General features: G+C 54.9%; 2 protein-coding genes across 14 annotated transcripts in view; one reads left to right on the top strand and one right to left on the bottom strand.

The window, feature by feature from the left end:
- Positions 1-627: 627 nt before the first annotated feature.
- Positions 628-22,471, bottom strand: LPIN3 (lipin 3). Of its 10 annotated transcripts, none has more exons than XM_064521420.1 (21): positions 20,302-21,974; positions 19,455-20,216; positions 12,387-12,587; positions 11,740-11,835; positions 10,492-10,727; positions 10,112-10,219; positions 9,440-9,560; positions 8,823-9,267; positions 7,865-7,964; positions 7,556-7,725; positions 7,385-7,478; positions 6,697-6,766; positions 6,021-6,113; positions 5,422-5,483; positions 5,019-5,148; positions 4,532-4,680; positions 4,290-4,376; positions 2,224-2,376; positions 1,789-1,900; positions 1,585-1,688; positions 628-1,259 (listed from the first exon to the last, which is right to left on the bottom strand). In XM_064521420.1, exons 2-21 carry the CDS (start codon positions 19,458-19,460, stop codon positions 1,118-1,120), a joined length of 2,679 nt encoding a protein of 892 aa, XP_064377490.1. In that variant the 5' UTR covers positions 19,461-20,216; positions 20,302-21,974; the 3' UTR covers positions 628-1,117. The 10 variants fall into 10 exon arrangements, with proteins under 10 accessions (XP_064377490.1, XP_064377489.1, XP_064377491.1 ...); XM_064521419.1 differs by having other exon boundaries at positions 19,455-20,526; positions 21,204-21,974; XM_064521421.1 differs by lacking the exons at positions 19,455-20,216; positions 20,302-21,974 and adding an exon at positions 22,410-22,471.
- Positions 22,069-22,605, top strand: part of ZHX3 (zinc fingers and homeoboxes 3) — a 58,555-nt gene continuing 58,018 nt past the window's right edge. For 3 of the 4 annotated variants that reach the window (XM_064521416.1, XM_064521414.1, XM_064521418.1), the window contains exon 1: positions 22,184-22,341. The gene's annotated coding sequence lies outside the window, so the exon portion shown is untranslated. Of the gene's footprint in view, positions 22,141-22,183; positions 22,342-22,605 lie in introns of those variants that run through there. The other variant, XM_064521415.1, reaches the window with a different exon arrangement.

The following is a 22,605-nucleotide window of genomic DNA, read 5'->3' as shown; positions in this document are numbered from 1 at the left end:
CTGAGACTCTTTGAGAGAGGAACAGTGAGCAGGCAGACTAGAGGGAAGTGATTTACATTCGCCCACCATGGTCAGGGAAGGGAGAAGCTGGATACCAGACGAGAGGAAGACGCCCAGCAGTGCTCCTGCCTGCATTTTGTTTTATATCATTACGGCTAAGTGCCCCCAGAGGAGGACCAGGTTGTCTCAACACACAGCTGCCTGCATGGTGATGCTGACAGCTGGGTGTTGGAGCAGTTCCCCACCCAGCATGGGGACAGGCTGGCTGAGGCCTGACAAACACAGAGCTGTGTTTTCCTTGAACTCTCCTACACAGGGGCACAGGAGCCAGCTCCTTTATTGGTACAGGGAACTGGCAGGCTGCAGGCACAGATGATTTGCCTCCCCTATGCACACCTGTAAGCCAGGGTTTGTCTCCTGTATTAAATCAGCTTTGCCTGAAGGTAATAGGGAGGAAAATCCTTTTCTAAGCTGCTCCACAGGCCCAGGAGGCTGCATGTTTCATCTCCACCAATATTAGAAGTGCTCTGTCCAGGGGTCATGAGGATAAACCCACCCGCATTTGTGCAAGGCCTCCGTCTGGCTCCCCACGTCCCTGCACAGGACTACAGAGGACAAGAGGCAGCCTAGAATAAGGCACCGTTTATTAATGCTATTAGTGAAGAACACTCAAACCTTGACCATTTCCAGCCATCTTTATGAGTTAAGTCACATGACAGCTTGAACCTATCAGTTACCAAACTGCAGGTAGCTGGACCATCTGGGAACAACCAGTCGAACCAGAGGTAGCAATAGCTATGCCAGAGGCTTATCAATAAATAAAACAGTGATCCATCACCTTTAAAAAACAGCCATGCTTTAAACATATTAAGAACCTTAAGAAAACACCTGGCTGATAGGAAGTTTCAATTTAGTAAGTGATTTTTTCTAAAGTCAGAGCTCCTCTACCCCCATTTTGTCCCTTGAGAAGGAGTATTTCTAGTGCAGAATATGACCCATATGAGAAGTGCAATATGCCCGAGCAGTACACAGCGGGAGGAGATGCCTCTGTTGCATCCAGTCCTCGCAGCTCATCCTCACAGCAGAGTCCTCAGCCTGGTCTCCATGGGCAGCAGGGTCAGAAGTCTTCCAAGTCAATGACAGGCAGTGGAGGTCTCCAGTAGGTGAAGTGGCTATACTCTGGACACACCAGAGCAACATTCCCAGTCTGCCCTAGGGGAGGGAAGATCAGCTCCACCAGCTCCGACAGCCGCTCATACCTAAGAGGGTAAGAAAAGAATTGCAGCAGTAATGGATAAAAAGGGGCTTGAAGCAATCTTGACCGCAGGGGCCTTGCAACTGGGTAGTCAAGACCTCCAAGCTCGTGCTAGCATTATGGCATGCACTGGTCCACGCTCAGTCATGTAATCATGTCCCAGCACTGCCATCACAGAAATCCTCCCAGGAGCCTGCTTGGCTGGCTGCATGGGAGACAGTCTAGTTTAAGTCAAGAGAGTTTTGTTTGCTTTTTTTATCCCACAAGACTCTTCCTTGGGTTAAATCCAGGTTAGCCCAAAGGTGCTAAGGAGCAAGGAGGCAGCTTACGTTGACTTGTGGTTCTTAGTGAGCTCCTGGATCAGCTCTCCCTTGGGGTTGACAGTGAATATGCGAGACTCTGGCAGTCCTACTTGCTTGTAAGCATACACATCCTGCCAAGGGAAGGCCAATAAGAAGCATGAGCACGACAAACACGCTGCTACCCCTTCCCCAGCCAGCACCCTCCTCTTCATCTCCAGCGGACCCACTCACATTGAGTCTGTTCCCAAAGGCTGCAAAGAAAGGCTGCTTTGCAGCAAACAGGTTTCGGATGTCCATCAAGCAGGCGATCTTGAACACCTCTGGCTTCTTCTCAATCACCTCCCTGCAGCACAAAGGACATGCATGGAGCCAAGGTCAGAGCAGCATCACCAGGCCAGGACTGTGGACAGCCAGGCTGTTCGGGGCTTGAAGAAGAGTTTTGAAGGGCAACAGAAACTTTATGCATTGCAAGATCTTCTCCACAAAGCTTCTGGAAAGGCAGGCCCAGTTCCTCCCACTGCCTCCCATGAAAGGCATCCAGCACCATGCAGGCCAGATATGGTTTAAAGCTGCAACACCCCTCGGCTTCAAGCCTGGGGAGAGGGAACTGCCATCACCATGGGCACAGGAAGGTTCAGGGCTGGGGACAAAGAGAGGAACAGGTACCTGTGGAAGGCAGAGAAGAGGCTGCTGGGGGCAAGCAGGATGGGGCCCCTGGGGAGGGCACAGCCTTGCTCATTGACCCATTTCAGGTAGCCTTTGGTGATGTGTGCCATGCCAATCGCTCTTGCTGAGCAATAGAGGAACTTGTAGCCGTTGCTAGAGAGAGTACAGGGAGAACCCTTGAGAGCTGTGCTCTGGACAAGGCACCCTCTGGTCCCTCCTGCCCTCACCTGAGAGCAGAGGGTGAGACTGAATGACTGGCCTAACCCAAATCTGCTTGACCCCTTCAACAAACAGGATGGCTTCACAAGTGGTGCAGTTTGCTTGCTCGAAGGAAACCCAGATGGGTCTTTATCCTTGTTGTAGCAAAGCCCAGAGAACAGAGGTGAAGACAGGCCCTGTGCCATCTTCCAGGCCCTTCCTAGCAGCACCACTCCTGCTGTAAGGTGCCCTTCGCTATTTGGTGCCACAGCTGCCTCCCGCCCTTTGCATGGACCTCTGCTGTGCAACTGGACAGGACTCTCAGGCCAGCATATGACAGCACCTTTGTCACATCCTTATGGACTCAGTGCAGCTTATGGGGAGCTGGACATTGCCTCTACAGTCCCCCCAAGCTACTAGCATCGCTAAATTGGCTGCTCTGGCACAGACAGTGCACTGCTCTTGCAGGATCAGAGATGGTACCAGGTATGAGGTGCAGGTAAAGGCAGGCCTCAGCTTTGCAGGAACACATCTGTGGCTCCCAGGTATGGCACCACAGAGGGGCTGGGCACCACAGAGGGGCTGGGCCCAGCTTCACTTCCCAGTGTCACGGGGGACAGAATAAAGAAGTCCTGTTTCCACACCAAGCCTGGCCGAGCAAACAGCAGGCCAACAGTGCCTCTTAGTGGCCAGAGATCCCAAGTCAACGGGACAGACCTGAACACTAGGCTCCTGCACATGCTGCTATCTGCAGCCACAAAGACTGAATAGCAGCAAGAGCGAGCGGGGACAGCATCAGATCTCAAGGCAGGTTTATCTCCTAGAGGGGAGAAATATCATAAATGACAGCTGGGTGCCTAAAAAGGCAACTGTCACTGATTGAAGAGACTAGAAAGGTTGAGTAAGCCCTTGTGCACTGTGTGTGCTGTTATACCACAAGCACAAAGGACTGGGTACAGCTAGCAGCCCAATAAGCACTTTCTTGTCTGATCTCAGCCTCCATGGTTGCATCTTCAGCGCTCAGCTACCTCCTACTTCTCACTTGCCAAAGCCTCAATCGACACACCCCCTCCTAGCCACATCCCCAGGGAAGCTATTATGAATGTGTGCTCCCAGCATCTCTGGGGAAGACAGTGTCCATGCAACTGCAGGCCTCACTCCTTACTCAGATCCTCTAGATCTGAGTGGGACATGAGCAGATCAGGCCATATATTTGCTCCCATATGCAGGACAACCCTCAAACCTCCCAGGTTCTGGCTGCTTCTGCTGGCAGTAAGAACTAGGAAGTCCTAGGGAGATTTGTGGCCATCAAGGGATACAAGTAAAGCCAAGCTCAGTGTTTGCAGAGGGGGAAGAGAGCTATGAGCTTTACTCAGTGTGAGTTAGTCTTCTCACCTGCACCATTGCAGCTCAGGCAGCAGGAAACAGTAAGCTTTGAACAAGCAAACAGGAGGGTTTGCCACTATGGTAGCACTTCTCTGCTTGGCACATAAGCTTCCCAGACAGCCCTGCCAATAGCAGGTACCCACAGAGCACAACCTCCTTTCTCTACCACGTTCTCCATGGTTGGAATACAATGACAGAAGATTGAGTGAGTCTTGGCCTATCAACGCCACACTGCTGACAACAGAGCAGCTCACTCAAGTGTCTACAGTAAACCCCCCTGCCTTCTTCCCCCAGCATCCCAGACAGCACAGCAAGCATCAGTTATCAACTACATCAACAGCAGAAAATTAAGACCAGTTTGGCCATCCTCAGCAAGTGAGGAGCCCTGACTCTGGCTTCCAGACCTTGGTACAAGACCTCTCCTCCACCACCACCCTCCTGCCTCCCCTCAGCCTCAGAGTGCTAGTCAACCTGATACCTACAGGTGGATTTTGTGGAAGAGCTTAGCAATCCCATGATGAGTCCAGTCTTTTCCCAGATGTGGCAAGATGTGCCCTAGAGCATCTGACCTAGCAGAAAAGGGAGAACAGGTTAGGCAAATCCAGCCTGGCGGGTATCCAGAACACAATGTGGTTGGTGTCCTCCTGGCTGCTTACACAAGCCTTGAAAGGACACCCCCCTAACGAGGGCAGCATAGACACAGTGAGGGAGAAGGATGCTTTACTTGGTGATGGTGCCATCAATGTCCGAGATCACCACCTTGTCGTCCCAGTTCCACAGGTAGATGGTGGCCTCACAGCGGCATGTGCCCTGGTACTGAGTCGTCACGCTGAATGCCACCTCATTGGGGCCATCCTGCAGATTCAACCTCTCCTGCAGCAGAGGGGGAAAACACACCAGGGAGATGTGACACCACCACGACATGGGGGAAAAATAAACAGCCTTTGGTGGCTCAGCCAGAAAAATAAGACTCTGAAGCAGAGTCCTCAAACATGGTATGCAAGCACCAATTCACTGCAGGTCCAAAGACCAAAGGCCAAGACTGCCACTCAGCCAGGTCACAGAGGCCTCAGGGCTCTAAGAGGGAGGCAACCTAGGGCAAAATACTTGGAAGCCCTATAAAAACATAGGGTCAGGAGTACAGAGAGTCCCATGAGAAGGCTGTGTTCCTTCCACACAGACAGACACCAATGAAGGGGGAGAGTACATACAATTTGTTCAGAGGAAAGCCGCAGAGACTTCTTGTAGGTTGGCAGAGATTTCTGTGCCGAGCCATCCTTCGTTAAAGAGTCCCCAGAATCCAGGAGCTCGTCATCACTGGACGATACCTCCTCCTCCTGCCTACACAAGGAAAGAGCCTGTCTGCTTTTCCATGCAGGCCATGGCTTTACCCATGAACACCAAGAGAGATCTGGAGGGGATCCAGAAGGAGAACTTGTCTGTCTGACTGTGAAGGGCCTTGCCTGGCCTAGGATCAGTCAGAGTGTTAATGGAGCTTTCTGCTCTCATATACTAAGTGGATTTGAGAATAACTGGCCATTTGGAAGAGATCTGGTCTCTTAAGGCAACCCTCCTGCCCTAGCTAGAGGCCAGCAGCAGGAAGAAGGCACTCACCTCTGCTGAAGGGAGTCTGGCTGCAGTGTTCCTGCATCAGCCTTCCCTGTCCTCCGTTGTGGCTGCAGACAGAGGGGCATCGTTAGCACCTTGCTGCAGAGGGAGTTGAGGGTAGCAGCAGAGACCACTTTGCTTCACTGGCACTTGGAGCAGCGATAACAGAAAAAGCTGTGGCAATGCACTCCCATCCCTTCATGGGGATAGTGCCACGTGGAAGAGGAACTGTGACCTGGTGCCACAGCAGACAGCAGGGAGAAGGACAAGCCAGCCCCAGCAGAGTCTGCAAGGCAGGCAAGCCCACAGGCATACTTGGACTCCGTGTGGTCGCAGGAAGCCCAGAAAGGCCTTAGCACTGCCAGGGCAGTCTGCTCCATACAGCGGTGAGCCGGCACGCACAGGCACATGCTGGCATCGTCCTGCTGCTCAGGCATTGACAGACCTGAGGGGATCAACCACCTGCAGAAGACACCTTGCCACCAGGTACCTCTGGCCTCTCCTGCACGCAGCCTCACATCCTCTTCCCTCCCCATACTTGCCAGCAGCCAGAATGACTCCTGCACCTAGGGACACAACTGTCACAGCCACCACTAAAAGCACACCTCCTCCGTAGGGAATTCTTGCCTCCTCCAGGAGAACCACCATCTGCTGCCTCTCTTTGGCATCTTCTCCTTCACTAGTAGGTCAATGGTGCTCTGTGAATGTGACAGAACATTGAAACAAATCATTCTTCAGCATAGAGATGCTAAGCTGTCTAAGAGCCTAAAGGAAACCCTTGCCCAGGCAGGTTTTTGTTTGCAAAATCATTCGCATGGTAAGGTGTGCAACTATCCTGTCACGTCATGTCACGAGCCAAGACGATTTGAGGGGAAGGTACCACAACTTCTTCCCCTGATGAAGCTTGAAAAAACACATTTGGAGGCCTTATTCCACGTGGTCCCAGCCAGCGCCACAGAGCCCTGGAGGAGGCCCATGCGGGTCCCAAATCCTCTCAGATTCCCAAGTCATCTGGCTCCTGCTAGCCCTTGCACAGATATAACCATTGAAATAGGTCATTTTTGACAAGGAACTCTGCTTTCCAGGCTTCAGTAGAACCCAGGTACCTAAAAGCCACCCCCACACACATCTGAGGAAAAGACAGACCTCAGGGTTTGTAGGCTAGAGCAACCCTCAGCTCTGTCCCAGAGTGCCTGCAAAGCCCAGGGGAGCAGCTTGGTCCCACTGCGCTCTTGAAGCCCCACTGACAAGTATGGGGAGCAAATGTGTTGTGCTACTGACCTCGGGAATGTTCCTCTGGAAGGCCTGCAGGGAGAGGACCATGGGAGCAGCCACTGCCCAGTTGTAATACCTGGAACAAGCCAGGGGAGTGGAAACATTACAGCACACAGACCACTCAGTCTCAGGAGGGCAGCAGGGAAGAGATGGGCAGAGCATCTCCATGCAATCCAGACAGTAGAAGAGGTTTGGAAGATCTTATGTTCTCTTGGGAATACAAGGGCAAGTCACAGCTTGGCTACAGCTCTTTTCACCAACAAGGCAGCTGGCACAGCTTTTGGCACAGCTTTTTTGGTCTAGAGCATCCCTCAAGCATGTCCATTTGATCATTATATGCAGAAAACAAAACAGACTACATACTGCTGAGAGAACATGTCAGCAAGCAGACTTTCCAGGGTGGGATGACAAAAGGAAGAGTTGTGCACAAGTCTGGATGCCTGCCAGGGCAGCACAGTACCACTTGCTGGAGCCATGGAGCCACAGGGTCTGTTTTCAGATCACTGTTCTACAGTGTGGCTGCAGAGCCCCTGCCCATAGCTATTACATTAAAATAATTGCCTCAGATGGAGGCACATTCCTACAGAAGTATTTCTGTAGAGGAGAAAAAAAAAAAAAAAAAAAAAAAAAAAAAAAAAAAAAGGCCACACTGGTTATCATGGGACAAAACAGGCAGGACAAGCAGGCCACTCACTTCTTGTTGAGCAGTATCACCAGGTTTGGATCATCGACGATTCCTGGATTCTCAGCAAACTCCTGGTAGGAGATGATGCGCTCCATGAACTTCTCTGATGGGACAGAAGCTGTGTCATACCACTGGTGTACACAACAGCTTTTGCAATAAGCAGATTCCCCTCATACCTACCATGAGAAATCTGCCTGCTGCCCCCAAGGCCTCCGCACAGTGACAGTGCGATTGCGGGCATCGAATCTGAGTCAGAGTCCATGGGGCTCTCAGCAGGCAAGTCAGATGGCAGCTGGACACACAGAGGGCTGCTGGGGTCAGCCACAGGCTTTGGACTTTGCTCTGTGTCACTACCAGCAAGAAAAGAAACAGAAGCAACATCAGTCAATAACTTTGGGTGCACCCCAGATCCTTCGGTAATAAATAAATAAATAAATAAAAATAATTTGCTTGAGAAGGTCTGAGCTTGGCCAGTTTGGGCCTCCATACCTCCTGGGGAAATAGAGAGCCACCTGCTCCTCATCCAGTCTAAGGAGGTCTTCCAGGTAAACATCACTGGGACCCAGGTGAGGACTTCTTTTGGTGGATCCTCAATGCACAGACAGAAGGGAGAGAGCTTAGTTCAACTGCCTTTCCAGCCTCTCAGGATCTTATGAGAAAGCTAACAGCATTTTCTTCTATGTCCCACAGATGTTATGAACAACAGAGAGGGCATCTCTTCTCCTACTTGAAAAGCTTCCTTAAAGTAAAGCAACAGAAGTACCTCAAGACTCCTGCACAGGCATGAGACCACCCGCAAGGAGGACCCAAAGGACAGGCCAAAGTCCTGCCTATGTTCTGCCACAACAATCCCAAAGGTGTCATTTGGGGTTAGCACTATATGGGATATTACTTTGTGATCTCCCTCTTCATCATCCCCTTAGTCTTCACTGTCTGCAGGCAGACAGTTTTATTTTGGATTTATGCTGGCTGGAGGAGCAAGTTTGCTTAGGACCCTTAACAATCTAATAAGCATCCTTAAATATAGTCTCAGGGGAGATGTACGCATGCTCTGCTCTGATTTTCTACCTGACTTGGCATGCTAGGGATGAAGAGACAGGCCAGGTCAGGGGCTGCCAGCCACTTCAAGCTAAGGCTGGATCTATACTGCTAAATAAATCTAAGCCTGCACAAGGACAAAGAGCCAAGGATTGACTTCAGGAAACTGCAGCGACAGAACAACTTCTTGGAAGTGTAGAGGTCACTAAAAGGAAAAAAACTGGAGGAATGCCTCTTCAACAGAAAGGAGCTGGCAGCATCTGGAGGTGGCAAACACACACTTCATCCCTCTAATCCTGGCACAGTCATGAGCAGGTTATGTTGAATGAACAAACCAGTACCCCTGTTCAAGTCCAAACATGTCTGTGGGCTCAAACACTGCTTCCAGCAGCACCAGTAACCTGCTCACCTTGTCTCTTCTGGCTTTCCAGGTAGGACTCTGAGCTCTCCAAGCCTGCTTGCCTCAGGCCAGCAGCTCTGTCAGCAGCCAAGGGCTTTGAGTCCGGCTGAACCTCTGGCACAACGCTCTCTCCTCTCTCCTGTTTCTCTGCTACCTGCTCCTCTTGCAATGCTGAGGAAGGCTCTGACAAGCTCTCAGCCCCCACAGTGCTGAGAATGTCCTTCAGTTTGGGGGGGCTGTTCCCTTTCTGGGGTGTTGGCTCAACAACAGACACAGCAGAAGAACAAGGTGCATCCTGCAGTGCCACTGGGCTTGGACCACCTCCCAAACCTTCAGAGATGGCAACAAGGTGGGTTGTTCCATCCACTGGGGCTGGCGTTGCTGACACAACAGTTGCTGCAGCAGCAGTGGTCTTTGTGGACTTGGCTGATTCAACTCGCTCCGATTTGTTCACCTTGGGGAAAGCAGAGGAACAGGTTTGAGTACAGGAAGTAAATCAAAGCATTAGGTATTAGAGGACAGCTCTTCTGAGGCTGCCTGGCCACAGCTTCTTCCACTTTCCCTCAGGTCTTTCAGGCACCCTCATCCTACCAGTCACTAGAGAGGGAGCAAGAGCAGAAACTTACCTGAGGGAGCCTTCCCCAGGCCCACTGCATACAGGATTCAGCCCCTACAGCAAAACTCTCCTGGGGTCTGATCTCCAGCTCAGAGTCACTTTTGGGAGAAGATGGATGGCTCAGGGTGAGGCTGCAAGAAGAGAAGGTGATATTGGACCTGATCTACCCCATAACCCAAAGTTTCCCTGCCACTGCAATGACATCTAGGGCCAAGAGCCCTGTAAGCCTGGCTACAGAGAGTCAGTCCTGCCCCATAAAACCTTCGACTTACAAATGAGCAAGACTTGTGGGAAGCTGCAGCCTGGGGAAGCAAAGTGATATATCCCAGGTTGTCCAGCAGCAGGTCAGTAGCAGAGGAAGGGATCAGTCTGGGACCAAGCTGAGAGCCCTGTGTACATGGTCCTCTTGCTTCTGTGACTACAGCCAGGAGAGGTCTCCCTCACAGACCCTGACAGGGCTCTTCGCTTTCCTCCAGCCACATCTTATCAGGCCAAGGAGAGAGGGGAGGGGGGAAAAAAAAAAAAAAAAAAAAAAAAAAACCAACAACCCCCCCCCCACACACACACCTTCCCTTCCTGATACTTCCAAATCCTTTTTCCTTAAAGCCTGCCCCACCTCTGTAAGGCCTGTTCCCTGCTCTTGCCAAACCCAAGTAGAATGCCTTTACTCTGTCACCATTACCTGTCCACAGAGGCCAGCTCCCCATCAGAATAAGGGTAGATCTCTTGAGACTGCAAGGACCCCGCTTCTTCTTTGGGGAGATCGGTGAAGGAGAAATACACTGAATCACTGAAAAAGGAGGTGGTTAGTTATGCACAGCACTACTCTCAGATGTCAGTCTCATCTCCCATAAAGCTGGTAATATCCAAATTTTCCATTTCCACTGGCTTTCCGCTTTTCCAGTCCACTGCAGTGACCCAAGCAGGTACTTCACAGAAGGCTGGTATTTGAGTCAAAAGACTTTACATAGGGAAACAGGCATGTTTCAGCACTGCAGAGCATCAACAAGTCAGTGGGCAAAGCCTTCAGGCTATGTCACACTGCCTTGACAACAAACTTACCTGGGGGTTGGCAGCCTATATTTCTCTTCCAGAGACATTTCACTTTCAGAGTCCTTGCAGCCTTCTAAATTGGACTCTGCCACCTCCTTCCGCTTGGGCTTCTTCTTGCGTCGCCTCCTCTTACGCAGGATCACTTCGGAGCTCGAGGCCTCCTGTCCCTGAGAGGACTGAGCTATGTCCTCTGGGCTCTCCTCCACAGGGATGGGGGACGTGCAGAGACGGGAGGGAATGCTTCCCTGAAACACAGGTGGGAAGACAGTCCTTCCTCTCAAACTCCCTCCTTTCCCATGGCTCTTCTCTATGCAATTCCACCATCATAGCCAACACCACTAAGCCCTAGTCTTTGGAGTGGTTTTGTGTCTTGGCCTAAAAGAGATGTTTTGTACACAAAACATAATAAAATAAAAAAAGTCCAGCCACAAGAAGGAGATCTCTTTAGCACAGACAAGGAGAGGCAGACAGGAGATGGCACCAAGAGACTAGGATTATGGAGACTACTGAAGCAATTTGGCTCCAGAGCCCTCTCCCTGCTACAGAAGTAGTCCTGTCCAACCCAGTCTAACCCAGTCCAAGCTAGCAGTGACCACAAGTCAGGCTGGGAGAGAGCTGACTGAGATTTCTGGAATCAGCAGCTAGTCTTGTCCCACTTCCAGTGGGGCAGACAGCCTGCCACAAGATCTGGCTCATTCCCATCCCTGTCACAAGATCCCTCAAGAGAGCAAGCCCAGAGGTATCTGCCTGGCTGGCCAGCAGTCATGCCCAGGGAGGGAGGCCTGTCTGGGATGCAGATACATGGTCTAATGCTCCCTTAAGGTGCTCCACAGCCCAGGTCCCCCACATTGACTGGGAGGTCCTTTGAGAGGAACCTTTCCAGACACACGAACTATCAGAGCAACTAATGGAGCTGCCCCAGTGAAGAACAGTGATCCAAGCCTGGTCCTTCTACCTGAGCCCCACACTGCCAGGCAGTCACAGCAAGAGAGAGAACACAACCTAAGGGCTCCCCCGGCATCTGTCCCCTTCAGCATCTTCAGATGTGCCTGTGGGCCCCTCCCATGGGTTGTTCACATGGGCCTGCTCCTTCAGGTCATCGGCCATCTCCTGGGCTTTGCAGAACTCAGCACTGAAGGCCCCAAGCCCCTCTGTGGATCTGCCCATAGCAAACTGGTAGCAAGAGAGGCACTGGACCGACATCACAGGGGTACTCGGAGCAGCAGCTGAGAGATTTGCATTCACTTCATCACCAACCTCATTCTCCTCTGACTCCTGGACAAAGAAGGCCTCTCCGTTATCACCCAGCTTCATGTGCAGGTCCACAGGCTCCCCATTGATTTCAATGTCAACCTGACGAGAGGCAGAAGTCTGTCCATCCAAACCCACTCACCCATCAGTGTACAAGGCAACCCAACCAGTCCCCTCCCCAGGGAAGGGCTTTCTCAGAGGGCTGACAGCCATCTGGTCTTTGAGGCAAGGGACCTCTCCTAGTTTCCCTAGGAAGCACCATCCTCTTTGGAAGAGGATGGGTTCCATTTTGGGGCATCCCCTTGAGAACTAGCAAGCACCCCTTTCAGCAGGGGTCCCCTTCCCTCAAACAGGGTTTTTCTTGGTAAGCATAGACATTAATCTTCCCTCCCATAGACCTCTTCTGTTCATGGGAATGTCCCTTGGCTAGATGTGCCCACTTTGGGGTTGCCAAGGACACTCTACATAAATCCTAGGTCCAGAGACACCAAAGGAAGTATAAGTCTTTCCCGCTCCAGAAGAAACTGGCTGTGCTACCACCAGGACTGTGACAGGGTAGAGGACACAGCTCTCCTGAACTTAGAGCAGAAAACACCCAGAGGAAGAAACCCAGTGTCCCCAGCATCTGCCCTGCCAGGGCAAGCACCACTTACCACCTTCTCCTTCGAGCGCAGCACACCCAGCTTCCCGAAGCGCACATGAAAAGGTGAGCACTGGAAGGAGTTATCAGGCTGTCTCACCACGATGACATCGATGCAGCCTGTCAGAGTAGCGGGGTTCAAACCCCTGTACAGCTCCTTCACAGTGATGAAGACGGTCTCAGCAAGCTGCCCCACATAGTTCATTGTTTGAGACTGCAGCCAAAATACAGGAAGAGACTCAGGTCAGGGGGAAAAGGACTCCCCTAGGCAGATACAAAGGTCAGTTTACTCCAGGAAAGTCACCTCATTTCACAGCTGCAAGCACAGCCCCATCAGGGAGACAGGTAAGCTGTTAGGGAAACTGAGGCAAAGACATGAAGGGGCTTAACAGAGACCAGCTAGGGAGCTGGTAAGCACCAGAGAACATAGCAGAAGCCAGAGCACTAACCATCGTATCTGGCTTTGAGGAGAGATGCCTTTGCCATCAGGATACACCGTCACTTACCCCTTGGGAGGGCAAATACTACTTCACAACCACACCTTGCAATCAAGTTGTTAATATACCATTCAAATAAGCATTTGGTTGGAGGGAGACATCCTGCCCTGGACTGTCCTTAAAAGCTCAGGGAAGAGAGATGGGAAGTCCAAGGAGCTGCTACATATACCATATGCTCACTTCATTCAAAGCCCAAACCTAACATAGCCCGCTTGGAGGTGTACACATACACATAGCCAAAATGATCAGACGTGGCCCTTGTTAAAACCAGAACTCTCTGGTGTTCACTTCTTGGCCAATGCCACCATCATCCGGCTTCCCAGGGAATCCTAGGAGAGAGGCTGCTGCTGCCGGGAGTCGCAGGCCGGCCGAGGACTCCCAGACGGTGTTGGAATGCTGTTTCCGTCAGGCTCCAATGTACTCCGAGGCTGCAGTTTCTGTTTTTCATTAGCAAAACATTTGGAAGGAAAACCGTGCCTGGTTTCTGCTCATCACCTCACCTGCTCACATCCTCCAGCTGCTTGCTCCCCAAGTAGAAGATAATCCCCTATCCGCCACACTCAGTCAGGCGCATGGAGGAAAGTGATGTCTGCAAAGCTGGAGACTCGCATGGTCCCTGCTGGGGGCTCACACCGCAGCCAGCCCCTCCCAGTGACACAAGACAGCACGCAGGCTCCAGATCGTTTGGCAGACTTTTGCACAACCCACCTTCCTGCAGGCCACCACTGGGAGCTTCCTCCTGGCCAAGGCATGGGAAAACCCCAGAGTATTTTCTTGCTGAGCACAGCCTGGGTGCCAGGTGTTCATCCCAGCCTCTATTGCAAAAGGAGCACTGAGCAAGACCCAGCAATCAAGGGATTAGGGCAGTTTGTTATCTCTCCCTGCAGTTATCCTGGGCTCCTGGAACATAAACCTCAAGGAGAGGGTAGGCAGTCCTGGGACAGGTCAGGGCAGCATTTTAACTGACTCCTCCTCAGGAGGAGGAGGAGAAAGCCGCACAAGTCATGAGGAGGCACGGCAGCACCAGCAACATCTTATCAGCATTGTTCAGCAACATCCCAGTCCTAGATGAGGGACCTGCAGCCACAAATTACAAAACAGCAGAGCCACAGACCAATCTCACTTGTCACCCCAAGAGCATAACTGTGCCCGGGCAGCATGTCCTACCAGTAGCACCTCAAGGCCTCCCCAGCACCCAGGCTCTCCTGCCCTTCCCTGTTTTCAGCTGGGGAGCAGCAGCAACCCAGGGCCCCAGACCCAGGGAGAAGGGGGATAGAGGGTAAGGTGGGATGAGCCAGCATAGGTTTGAAGGGAGAAGAGGTACCATGCACTGTTTAACCTCGTCTTGCCCAAAGCAATGCTAGGACCAGGGAGGGAGAGGCCTATTGCTGCAGGCTCCGCAAGGCTGCTCTGAGAGCACCCTGTATGGCCTCTGGTCGCTGACACGGCTGGATGAGCCAGCCAGCTTACCAGCTCAGAGGCCCGCGCCGCAGTGCTGCAGGGAAGAGCTGGGTTCAGACTCTGTTCCCTCACTAGGATACGGCATCAGCAGGACAACTGTCTCCACATTATCATGTCAAACCCCAGGAGCAAGTCTACGGCCATTTGAAGCCAGACACCAGGCTGGCACGGAGGCAGAGTCCAGCTTTCAGAGCTCCCAGATCCGGACCCACTTTGCCCCAGGACAGTTACTGTGCATGAGCTAAAACCCACCTCTTGCTCCTGCAGCACGGTCACCAACAGCACGGTGCCCCCAGGGGCTCCCAGCACAGCCCCCAGGAGCACAGACGACCCGTAGGGAGACCAGAGGAAAGCCGATTCCTTACCCAGAGGGACAAGCACAGACAGACACTGCCTGAAGACCTCTCTGCCCTGGCAGGCACCTGGCCCCTCCAGTCCGTTTTGCACAAGCTCACGTCCTTCCCATTCCCCGGCATCCCTCGGGTCCCTCCGGGAGGCAGGGCTGCGCTGGGAGCCCTGGGTCCAGCTCCATGTTCCCTCCGCTCCTCTCCCGTACAGCGATGGTGGAGAATGAGCCAAAATCCCTGTGGCCGAGCAGGGCCCCATGCGGGGGCCGGCGGGCAGCACCAGCCAGCTCCAGAAGCTTCAGTGCCTCCGTCAGCAGGGCGCAGGGCCGGCGTCACGGGACAAGGCTCCAGCCGCGCGGTCCTGCTGAGCCCAGCTTTCCCGGCACCGCCGCCGGGCAGGGGTCTGCGCACCTGCCGCCTTCCCCCAGCACGGCCGGGTCCGCGCCCCGCGGGATGCACCTCTCCCCACGCTGGGGACCGGGAGCGAATGCCTAGGGCCAGCCCCGCTGCTCCAGAGGTGGTGCCAACAGGCTGCCGGCTGGGATTAGCCCTGGATACACGCCAGGACAGACATGAAACGCATGTGGGGAAAACCCTGGGGACACAAACCTGCACGCTCGTGGGGGCCCACCGCAGCACCCCAGCGAAGCGTGCTGCAGAGCGACCCGGGATGTAGCATGCTGCAGGCTGCCAGGGACCTGCCCCGCTGCTCGGGCAGCTCCTTCACCGCAGGGTCTCCGCAAACACGCTGCGGCACCCCGGTGCTGAAGGGAGGACCCCAGCAGCATGCACGGGACCCCAGAAGCTCGGGTGGGCCTTGCTGGGACACTGCGTACGCCTAGCCCAGCATCCGTCCCGCGTGCAGCGAGCTGCGGCCCAGGGAGCCTGCGTTTGGGCTCAGAGCCACTTTCAGAGCTCGGGACATTGGGAGCAGGAATCCAGCAGTTTCCAGCTCAGTAAGTTTAACTCTCTGTGGACTTCACCTAGGAAGGCCAGAGGAGGAAAGGGAAGAGAGGAAGAAAGACTCAGACTTTTCCTTGTGGTCTTTATCCCAGCCACAGATGGAGCAGATCCATTACAGAGGTGAGGAATTAGTTACGCTTTGGAAAGAGATTAATGGGTGGACAGGGCAGGAGAAAGGGGCTTTCAAGCCAGCACACAGACACTAAGCCAAACTCAATAAACAAACCCCCAGGAGAAGAGGGGCCTCCCCCACTCTGCTCCCCCAAAATGAGCAGGGTCACAGCCCTTTGCCACCCAGCCCTTGCAGAGGGTGAAGGGGCAGCCCTTCCCCGTGGGGGTAACGCAGCCCTCAGGCTCACAGCCCAACTCTCCAGCCAAAATGCCTCCCAGAATAAACAAGGCACCTTGCTAACAAGCCACCTGCCACTCTGCTCCTGCAACAGCAGTAGCCACCCAGGCCTCCTTCTCCTGGGCCATTTTGGGCAGGCAGTGCAGAGGCAGAGGCAGCCACCCACAGGCTTGGTCACACCACAGAAGAAACCCACCACTTCCACCCTGCACAGCCACCTTCCCAGGCATCCCACATCATGGGCTGCCAGAGACCTGTCCTCATTACCTGGGCAGCTGCTTACCCTCAGCACCTCCACAACTCAGGAGCAAACCCAGTCCAAAAGTCCCAGGAACTGCCTTCTGCCAGCAGTAATGCCTTGCCCTTAGCTCCTCCTCTTTACCTGCCCCTTCCTTCCTCTCACCTGCGCAAGGGGAGGGCCCTGTCTCCTAAACAGCACCAAATCCCCAGGGCTGTGCTTCCCACTGAGCCTATTAGGGCTCCGGGGAGGCCCCGAGGGTGGATCTCCAGGCAGCAGCTGTGTGTCATTGCAACCAGCTCTCCTGCTCCGGCAGCTCCAGGCAGCTCTGCCAACTGTCGTTCCCTGATGGAAAGACTCCTTCCTTCCTCTCGCATTCATTTCCCAACCCAGAGTTTGCAAGGCTATTGCAGCAGGACCCACCAGGCTGGAATTTCCCAGGAAATGTTCTCCTTCCCTTTTCCAGACCGCTTGCCAGAGCTCCCAGGGTTTAAACCCTCAATGTATGAACTGTGCAAACCCCCAGCTCTCCTTGGGACCGAGCCCTCAGGAAAACCCAGTGACAAAGGCACAGTTTTTGGAAAAATCTGCCCTTGAAAAGCTGCCTTGCAATGACTGGAGAGCAGCCTCACAGAGTCATGACAGCCAGATGATGGCAGATGGGGCTGAGGTGCAATATTTGTGCCCAGCTGAGATGGGCCAGTCCAGCACGGGAAGCACCTTGCTGCAGAGCCCATGCTGGATGCTTATTTCCCCTCCTCCCCGAGGTTATACACCTGCCTGGTCATATAGGTATGACCACTAAGAAGAGACACAGTGATAATTGCTGTGTTGCTTCCTTAATTGCTCCTCAATGTAAGAGCTGGTGCATCTTAGCAACACTGGCCAGGCTTGGACTTGGAGGAATGTGGGTTCCTTTATCATGGCTTTGGCATGTGGTTTTACGTGGAGGAATGAACCTTTGACAGAATCCAACATTTGGGGAGGAATTTTTGGATATTTTTAGCTGTCCCTCAATAGTTGTAAACTTGAGGGTCAGTTTTGGTGGGTTGTTGCATTGTGAAACCTGGGGCTGGCAATAGCCTGAGACACCAAAACTCCTTGCACAAGTCAGTCTTTGCCTCTAGCTGAATGGGGGAAGGCAGAGTTTCGTGCTGGCCTGGGCTTGTTCCCTGGCTTTGCCACTTGCCTAGCACAGGTCTTGGTGTCCCCGGAGCAGGATGTGACTGATTTCACAAGGATCTTTTGAGGCAAGGCGTGAGTTATGGGTTGCTGTATTACGCCATACGCCACAGGGAGCCTGAATTTCTCATTGCACCTATCCTAGGCTTTATCTTCTACCATCCCCAGAGCATCTGCACCCCATGGGCTGCGACACCAGCCGAGCCGCCGGCTCCGCATCCTGCCGGCCCAGCTCCGGGAGACCCGCGGCCGCTGCAGCCCTGCGGAGGTCTCGCCGCGGGGTGGCGACTTCTCCTTCCCTTCTCTCATCCCTCCATCCATCCCTGCTCGCTCTTTCTGCACCCCAAAGCTCAGGGGCAGAACTTCACCTCTCCACATCCATGACTGCAGCTTTCTGCCTTTTTTTTTTTTTTTTTTTTTTTGGCCTTACAAAATCTTCAGGACACAAGGAAACACTGAGCATTATTTCAGGGAGGCACCACCACAGCCCACCCTCACGTCTTAGCAAGACATAAAGGAAGGGGATGGCTGGCCCCAGGGGCCCTCTCTGCCTGGGATTATCTTTGTGGGGAGGAGAAAAGAGAGCAGCGGTGGAAAGAAAAGGACAAAACAAGAGGCTTTAAAAAGGCTGACCCTTTCCAGATCTCAGTGGGCCGGGGAGAGCCAAATCCGGAGGGTGGCTGCTCCGGACCTCTTTAGCCACTCAGGAGGAGAGCCCACAACATCCACGCTGGTCACAGCTAACTGGGGCTGAGCTGAAGAAATGCCGCGTGCGGACCGAGAACTGCATGTTCCCAGGCAAATCACGTCACCGCCCTGTGCCTCAGTTTCCTCAGCCATATGATACAGGTAAAATTGATGGCAAACCGACGAGCTGGAGATCTGTGTCTGTACAGCCCCTAGCACAGCCTGGACACAAGGTCCCAGATCCTCTGCGGGAACCTGTCAAAGAGCTGTGTCAAAATAAGTAAGGGAGGGAGCCTGTTTTCCAGCACCTTAATATTTCTGAGAGCTCTACCCCGTAGCGAAACTGGACGCGAGACAGCTCTCGTGGGTGGTGAGGCAGGGCTGTGCTCCCTTAGCCAGGCTGTTTGTCATGCCACAGCAACGTCTGCTGACCCCAGAGCCCACTGGGGTTAGAGGGGTGCCCTAGGCAGGCAGCTGCCCCCAAATTCAGCAGACTATGGTCCCCCCAAACTAGTTACTGGGCATTTATTCACAGCCAGGAATGAGTTTGGGAGCCTGTTTTAACCTCAGCCTAGACCTGAGTCTGGATACCCCAGGCTGCGACATCGCAGGCACCGTGACTACTGTGTCCTTGTCACAGCATTTTGGACTAGCATTTGGTCACGCTGCCAGAGAGGACCTCACTCTGCACAGTGGTTTACACCCTGCAAACCCCGGTTCAGCAGAGAGGGCTGTAACACAAAGGCAATGATAAATCCGGACTGCACATGCCTGGTACCTGACCAAAAACGCTGCGGCCACCTAACACAAGGCACTGACCTAGCACAAACTCCATACATCTACTCATGTTTTTGTAACTTTGAACAGATTGAATTTCTTCCAGCAGACAGGATCAAGCAATCTGCTATCATCAGTCATAAAGACAGCCTCAAAGCAGAAAGTTTGCGTAAACTCCAGATCATGTACACTGCCAAATTAGCCAGACCTGCACTTGGGCAATCACCACTGATCCAGATCCACTCTGCACCCAGTGGATTCAGCGAAAAGACTGTGGTGAAACCATGCCCTCTTTGAATAAGGACCAAGGTTTTCTAGAGAAAAGCTGCTCCAGCCCTGCTGTGGGAACACAACCCAAGCAAGACCAGTGCGGTGCCACAGGAGCTGAGCCCAGGCACCCCCCAAGCCAGCTGGGCTCCTGGCAGTTCACGGTCCTCTGCGCTGAACATAGGTGCTCTTCTGCAAAAGCTCTCAGCTGCAGGTGAGTTCATTAGGATGCAAACGCACACTAGGTCATTTTTTCCAAGCCCTGCATCCTGCTTTGCCCTGTGGTTTGCAGAAAGAGCAGACAGGATCCTACCTGCATGCCCCACTGCTGAGCAGGTAGGTCAGGGCTGAAGGAAGGAACTGTGGGAGACGCGCCGGGATGTCACTGTTTGCAAATGCTGCTCCCCATACAGTGCGGCTGCAGCGTCTGGGGCCGGACATAGTCACTTTTTGCAAAGTTGTGCAGTCTCTTGGTCTTTGCCAGCTGTCTCTGAGCCCCTCATGTCCTCTCGGTCCCCTTTAGCTTTTTTGTAAGGGTGAGCCCTGCAGGACCATCACTCTCCAGATTCATCACCTCGGGTGCCCCAGTTTCTCCATGTATCCTCTGCATCCTCCGACCAGGACCTGCTCAGTCCGGGAGAGATTTGATTTGTTTCCCCTTTTGGGAACTCCACAACCAGCAGATGTTTGCAATGAGCCTTTTCAAAACAAGGCACCTTTTATATTAGCCAACCGAGATATAACACTTTCAGCTCCTTGCATTCCAATGGAAAAGCAGAGCTGACCCGCGCATCCATCTTGGCAGCTTCTTCTTGCACTCCTGGCACTCCCCACCACTCTCAGATTGCAGCTTCACCTGGCACGGTGTAGCGGCGCTTGTGTCAGGGCTCTGGCCCCTCGGTGCTGTCCTGCGGGCTCTGCTGTTCCCCTGCACGTGTTGTCCCTCTCCTGGCGGGCAGTCCGGAGAGCCACGATCCCGGCATTTCCAGTGCATCTCCAAGAAAACTCCATCCGTGGGCTTGGCAGTTTGGAGCACTCGAGGCACCTGCTGCCTGGGAGACTCCTAAATTTTCCTCTGTCCCAGAAAAACAATTAATGTCTTCAGTCAAAGGAAGGAGGAAGGGACAAGCCATGTCAAAGACGAGCTTGTTTTTCCCCACCTTTGTATTTCAACAGCTGCTGCAGGCCAGGCTGCAGCCAATTCTTCGGATGCCTCCAAGGTGGGAGTTGATACCAGTTTTGCCTCCTCCCTCCTTCTCCTGCCTGAACCGTCACATTCTCTCTCCTGGATTTTCCCGGCTGTTTAAGCTTGTCTTTGAGCCTCCTCGCAGTCCCTTGGGACGCTTCCCCTCTGACACCCTCTTGCTGCTCGGTTCTTTGTGGACCTGGGATGAGTGGGAAGGAGAGCAGATGGTCTGGTGGCACGAGAGACCCTGCAAACTGGCCAACTCGCTGGCATCCTCTGTCGAGGCTGAGACCTGAGGCAGCTCAGCTCACCAGACACTGCAGAGGAGCAAGAAGTCCTCAAGGACAGGATGGGGACTAACTTAGCAGAGAGGGTCTCTCTGCCCGTGAGGGCCTTCACTGTTACGTTGAGCTAAGCTGGGGTGGTAGGGCTGGGATGGGAGGTGAACTTCCAGTCCTGGGCTCGTCCAGTAGCTGGGGACACCAGTACTGTTTGATGGACTGGAGTCCACCTTGCAAAGCCACTTACTGCACCATCTAAACCCTCCACCCCTGAGCCAGGGAGCCGGGTCCTCCTGCCCCCTTTCCTCCTTTTTCTTTTCCTTCCCCTTTTCCATTCCCAGAAGGATCAGGTCAGACTGGCCTGGCACGTGGCGGAGCGGGTGGGAAGGCCATTTTGCCTGCAGAGAAGGGAAACGCCATCCGCAACTGCCCGTCGCAAGCCCTGGCAGAGCAGCGGGCCGGCCGCGGGGCCGGTTTAAACTGTCCCTCCTGCTTTACGAGCACGCTCTGCTGGGGAACTTTCTGACTTGGCTCCCTGTTTCCAACCTGTTAAAAGTTCACATTTTTTCCGCAAACACGAAGGGCTCAAGCATACCTAAACCCAAAAGCTGCGGTTCCTGCACAGTCGCGTGGCTCCAAGGAGGAGCCCCGGCGCTGCGAAGCTGGGGGAGCGGGTGGCCCTGCGCAGTGACTGGCGTGTGCCGGGCACGGAGAGCGCTCTCCCCCCGGGGCCGAGGGGCCGCCGAGCCAGCCAGGACCCGCCAAAGCCAGCGGGGTTCCCCGGGGCTGAGAGAAACCGCATCACATTCGCATCAGCGGAACTGCGAGCCGCGTCCGAGTCCGGGAACAGAGCTACGACATGCGCGCTCCGGCAGCTGGAAACCTGTAACTTTTGTCCAAAGCTGGTGCCTTATTTCAAGACACATGTTACAAAGCTACACTTAAAAAAACCAAAGTCAGCGCTCCGATGCAGTGCCCCAGCTGCTCATAACCGACACCGTTATTAACCACGGCCAAGCAGCGAGGTGCTGCCGCCCGGTCTGCCACACGCCGCCCCGGGGAGCCGCCCGCTCCGCCCGCCGGTGCGAGGCGCCCGTGCCCGCCGCCGGTGCCTGCCGCATGCACCCGGTGCGCCCCCCCGGGACTCGGGGCACGCTCGCATGCACGCGCTTGCCGTCCTATCCTGGGCTTGGGCGCGTGCCTGCTGCACGTACCCGCCGGTGCACGCTCCCGGGGCAGGTGCTAGCCGCCCTCCCCCGTGCACAGGCCCGGCACAGGCGTTCGCCGCTCTTCCCGGTGCATGCACCCGGTGCACAGTCCCGATGCAGGCACTCACAGCCCTTCTCGGAGCATGCACCCGGTGCCCGCGCTCGCCGCCCTTCCCGGTGCACACACCCGGTGCCCGGTGCCCGCGCGCCCGCGCCGCCGCCCCCGGTGCCGGCCGAGCCTCGCGCAAGCGCGCGCACCGCCCCGGCCCAGCTCTGGTGACGTCACCGCTCCCCCCGCCCGGCGATGGAGTCTCGCTGATGCCGGTGTGTGTCGCGCCCGCCCGCCCTCCCCGCGCGCTCCCCCCCGCCCCCCGCCGATGCCTGGGTTCGGCGGCGCCCGCCCGCGCGGCCGCCCCGCTGAGCCGCCCGCCCCCGCCCGCCCCGCGCTCGCCGCCGGGGCCGGGGCCGCCGCCGCCGCCGCCGGACCGCGCCGCGCCGCCACGGCGGCCCGGGGACCTGCCGCGGGTGAGTGCCGAGCGGGGCGGCCGCCGGGGGGGTCCCGGGGCGGCGCCGCGCCCCGCACCTCGGCTCACCTCAGCGCCCCGCCGCCCGCGGGGAGCCCGGCCCGCGCCCCGGCGGCGCCGCGCGGCCCCTCCCCGCCGCCCCCCGCCCCCGCGGCCCGGCGGCCCCGGCTGCCCTCTGCCCCGGCGCCGCTGCCCCTCCCCGGCCGCCGGCCCGGCTCCATCCTCTGCCGGCGCCGCCATCCCGGGCCCCGCCGCCGCTGGGGGG

The sequence above is a fragment of the Dromaius novaehollandiae genome, chromosome 16 (assembly GCF_036370855.1).
Source record: "Dromaius novaehollandiae isolate bDroNov1 chromosome 16, bDroNov1.hap1, whole genome shotgun sequence".
Taxonomy (NCBI): domain Eukaryota; kingdom Metazoa; phylum Chordata; class Aves; order Casuariiformes; family Dromaiidae; genus Dromaius; species Dromaius novaehollandiae.
The sequence above is the reverse complement of the archived record's forward strand: the minus strand, read 5'-3'. Positions and strand labels throughout refer to the sequence as shown.

Excerpts from the sequence above, each read along its gene's own strand:
- LPIN3 (XM_026093019.2), bottom strand. Across the intron at positions 11,836-12,386 it reads TGCGCTCGAAGGAGAAGGTG|GTTGACATTGAAATCAATGG; the intron begins GTAAGTGGTGCT and ends GCCTCTCGTCAG. Across the intron at positions 1,260-1,584 it reads ACTAAGAACCACAAGTCAAC|GTATGAGCGGCTGTCGGAGC; the intron begins GTAAGCTGCCTC and ends TTACCCTCTTAG.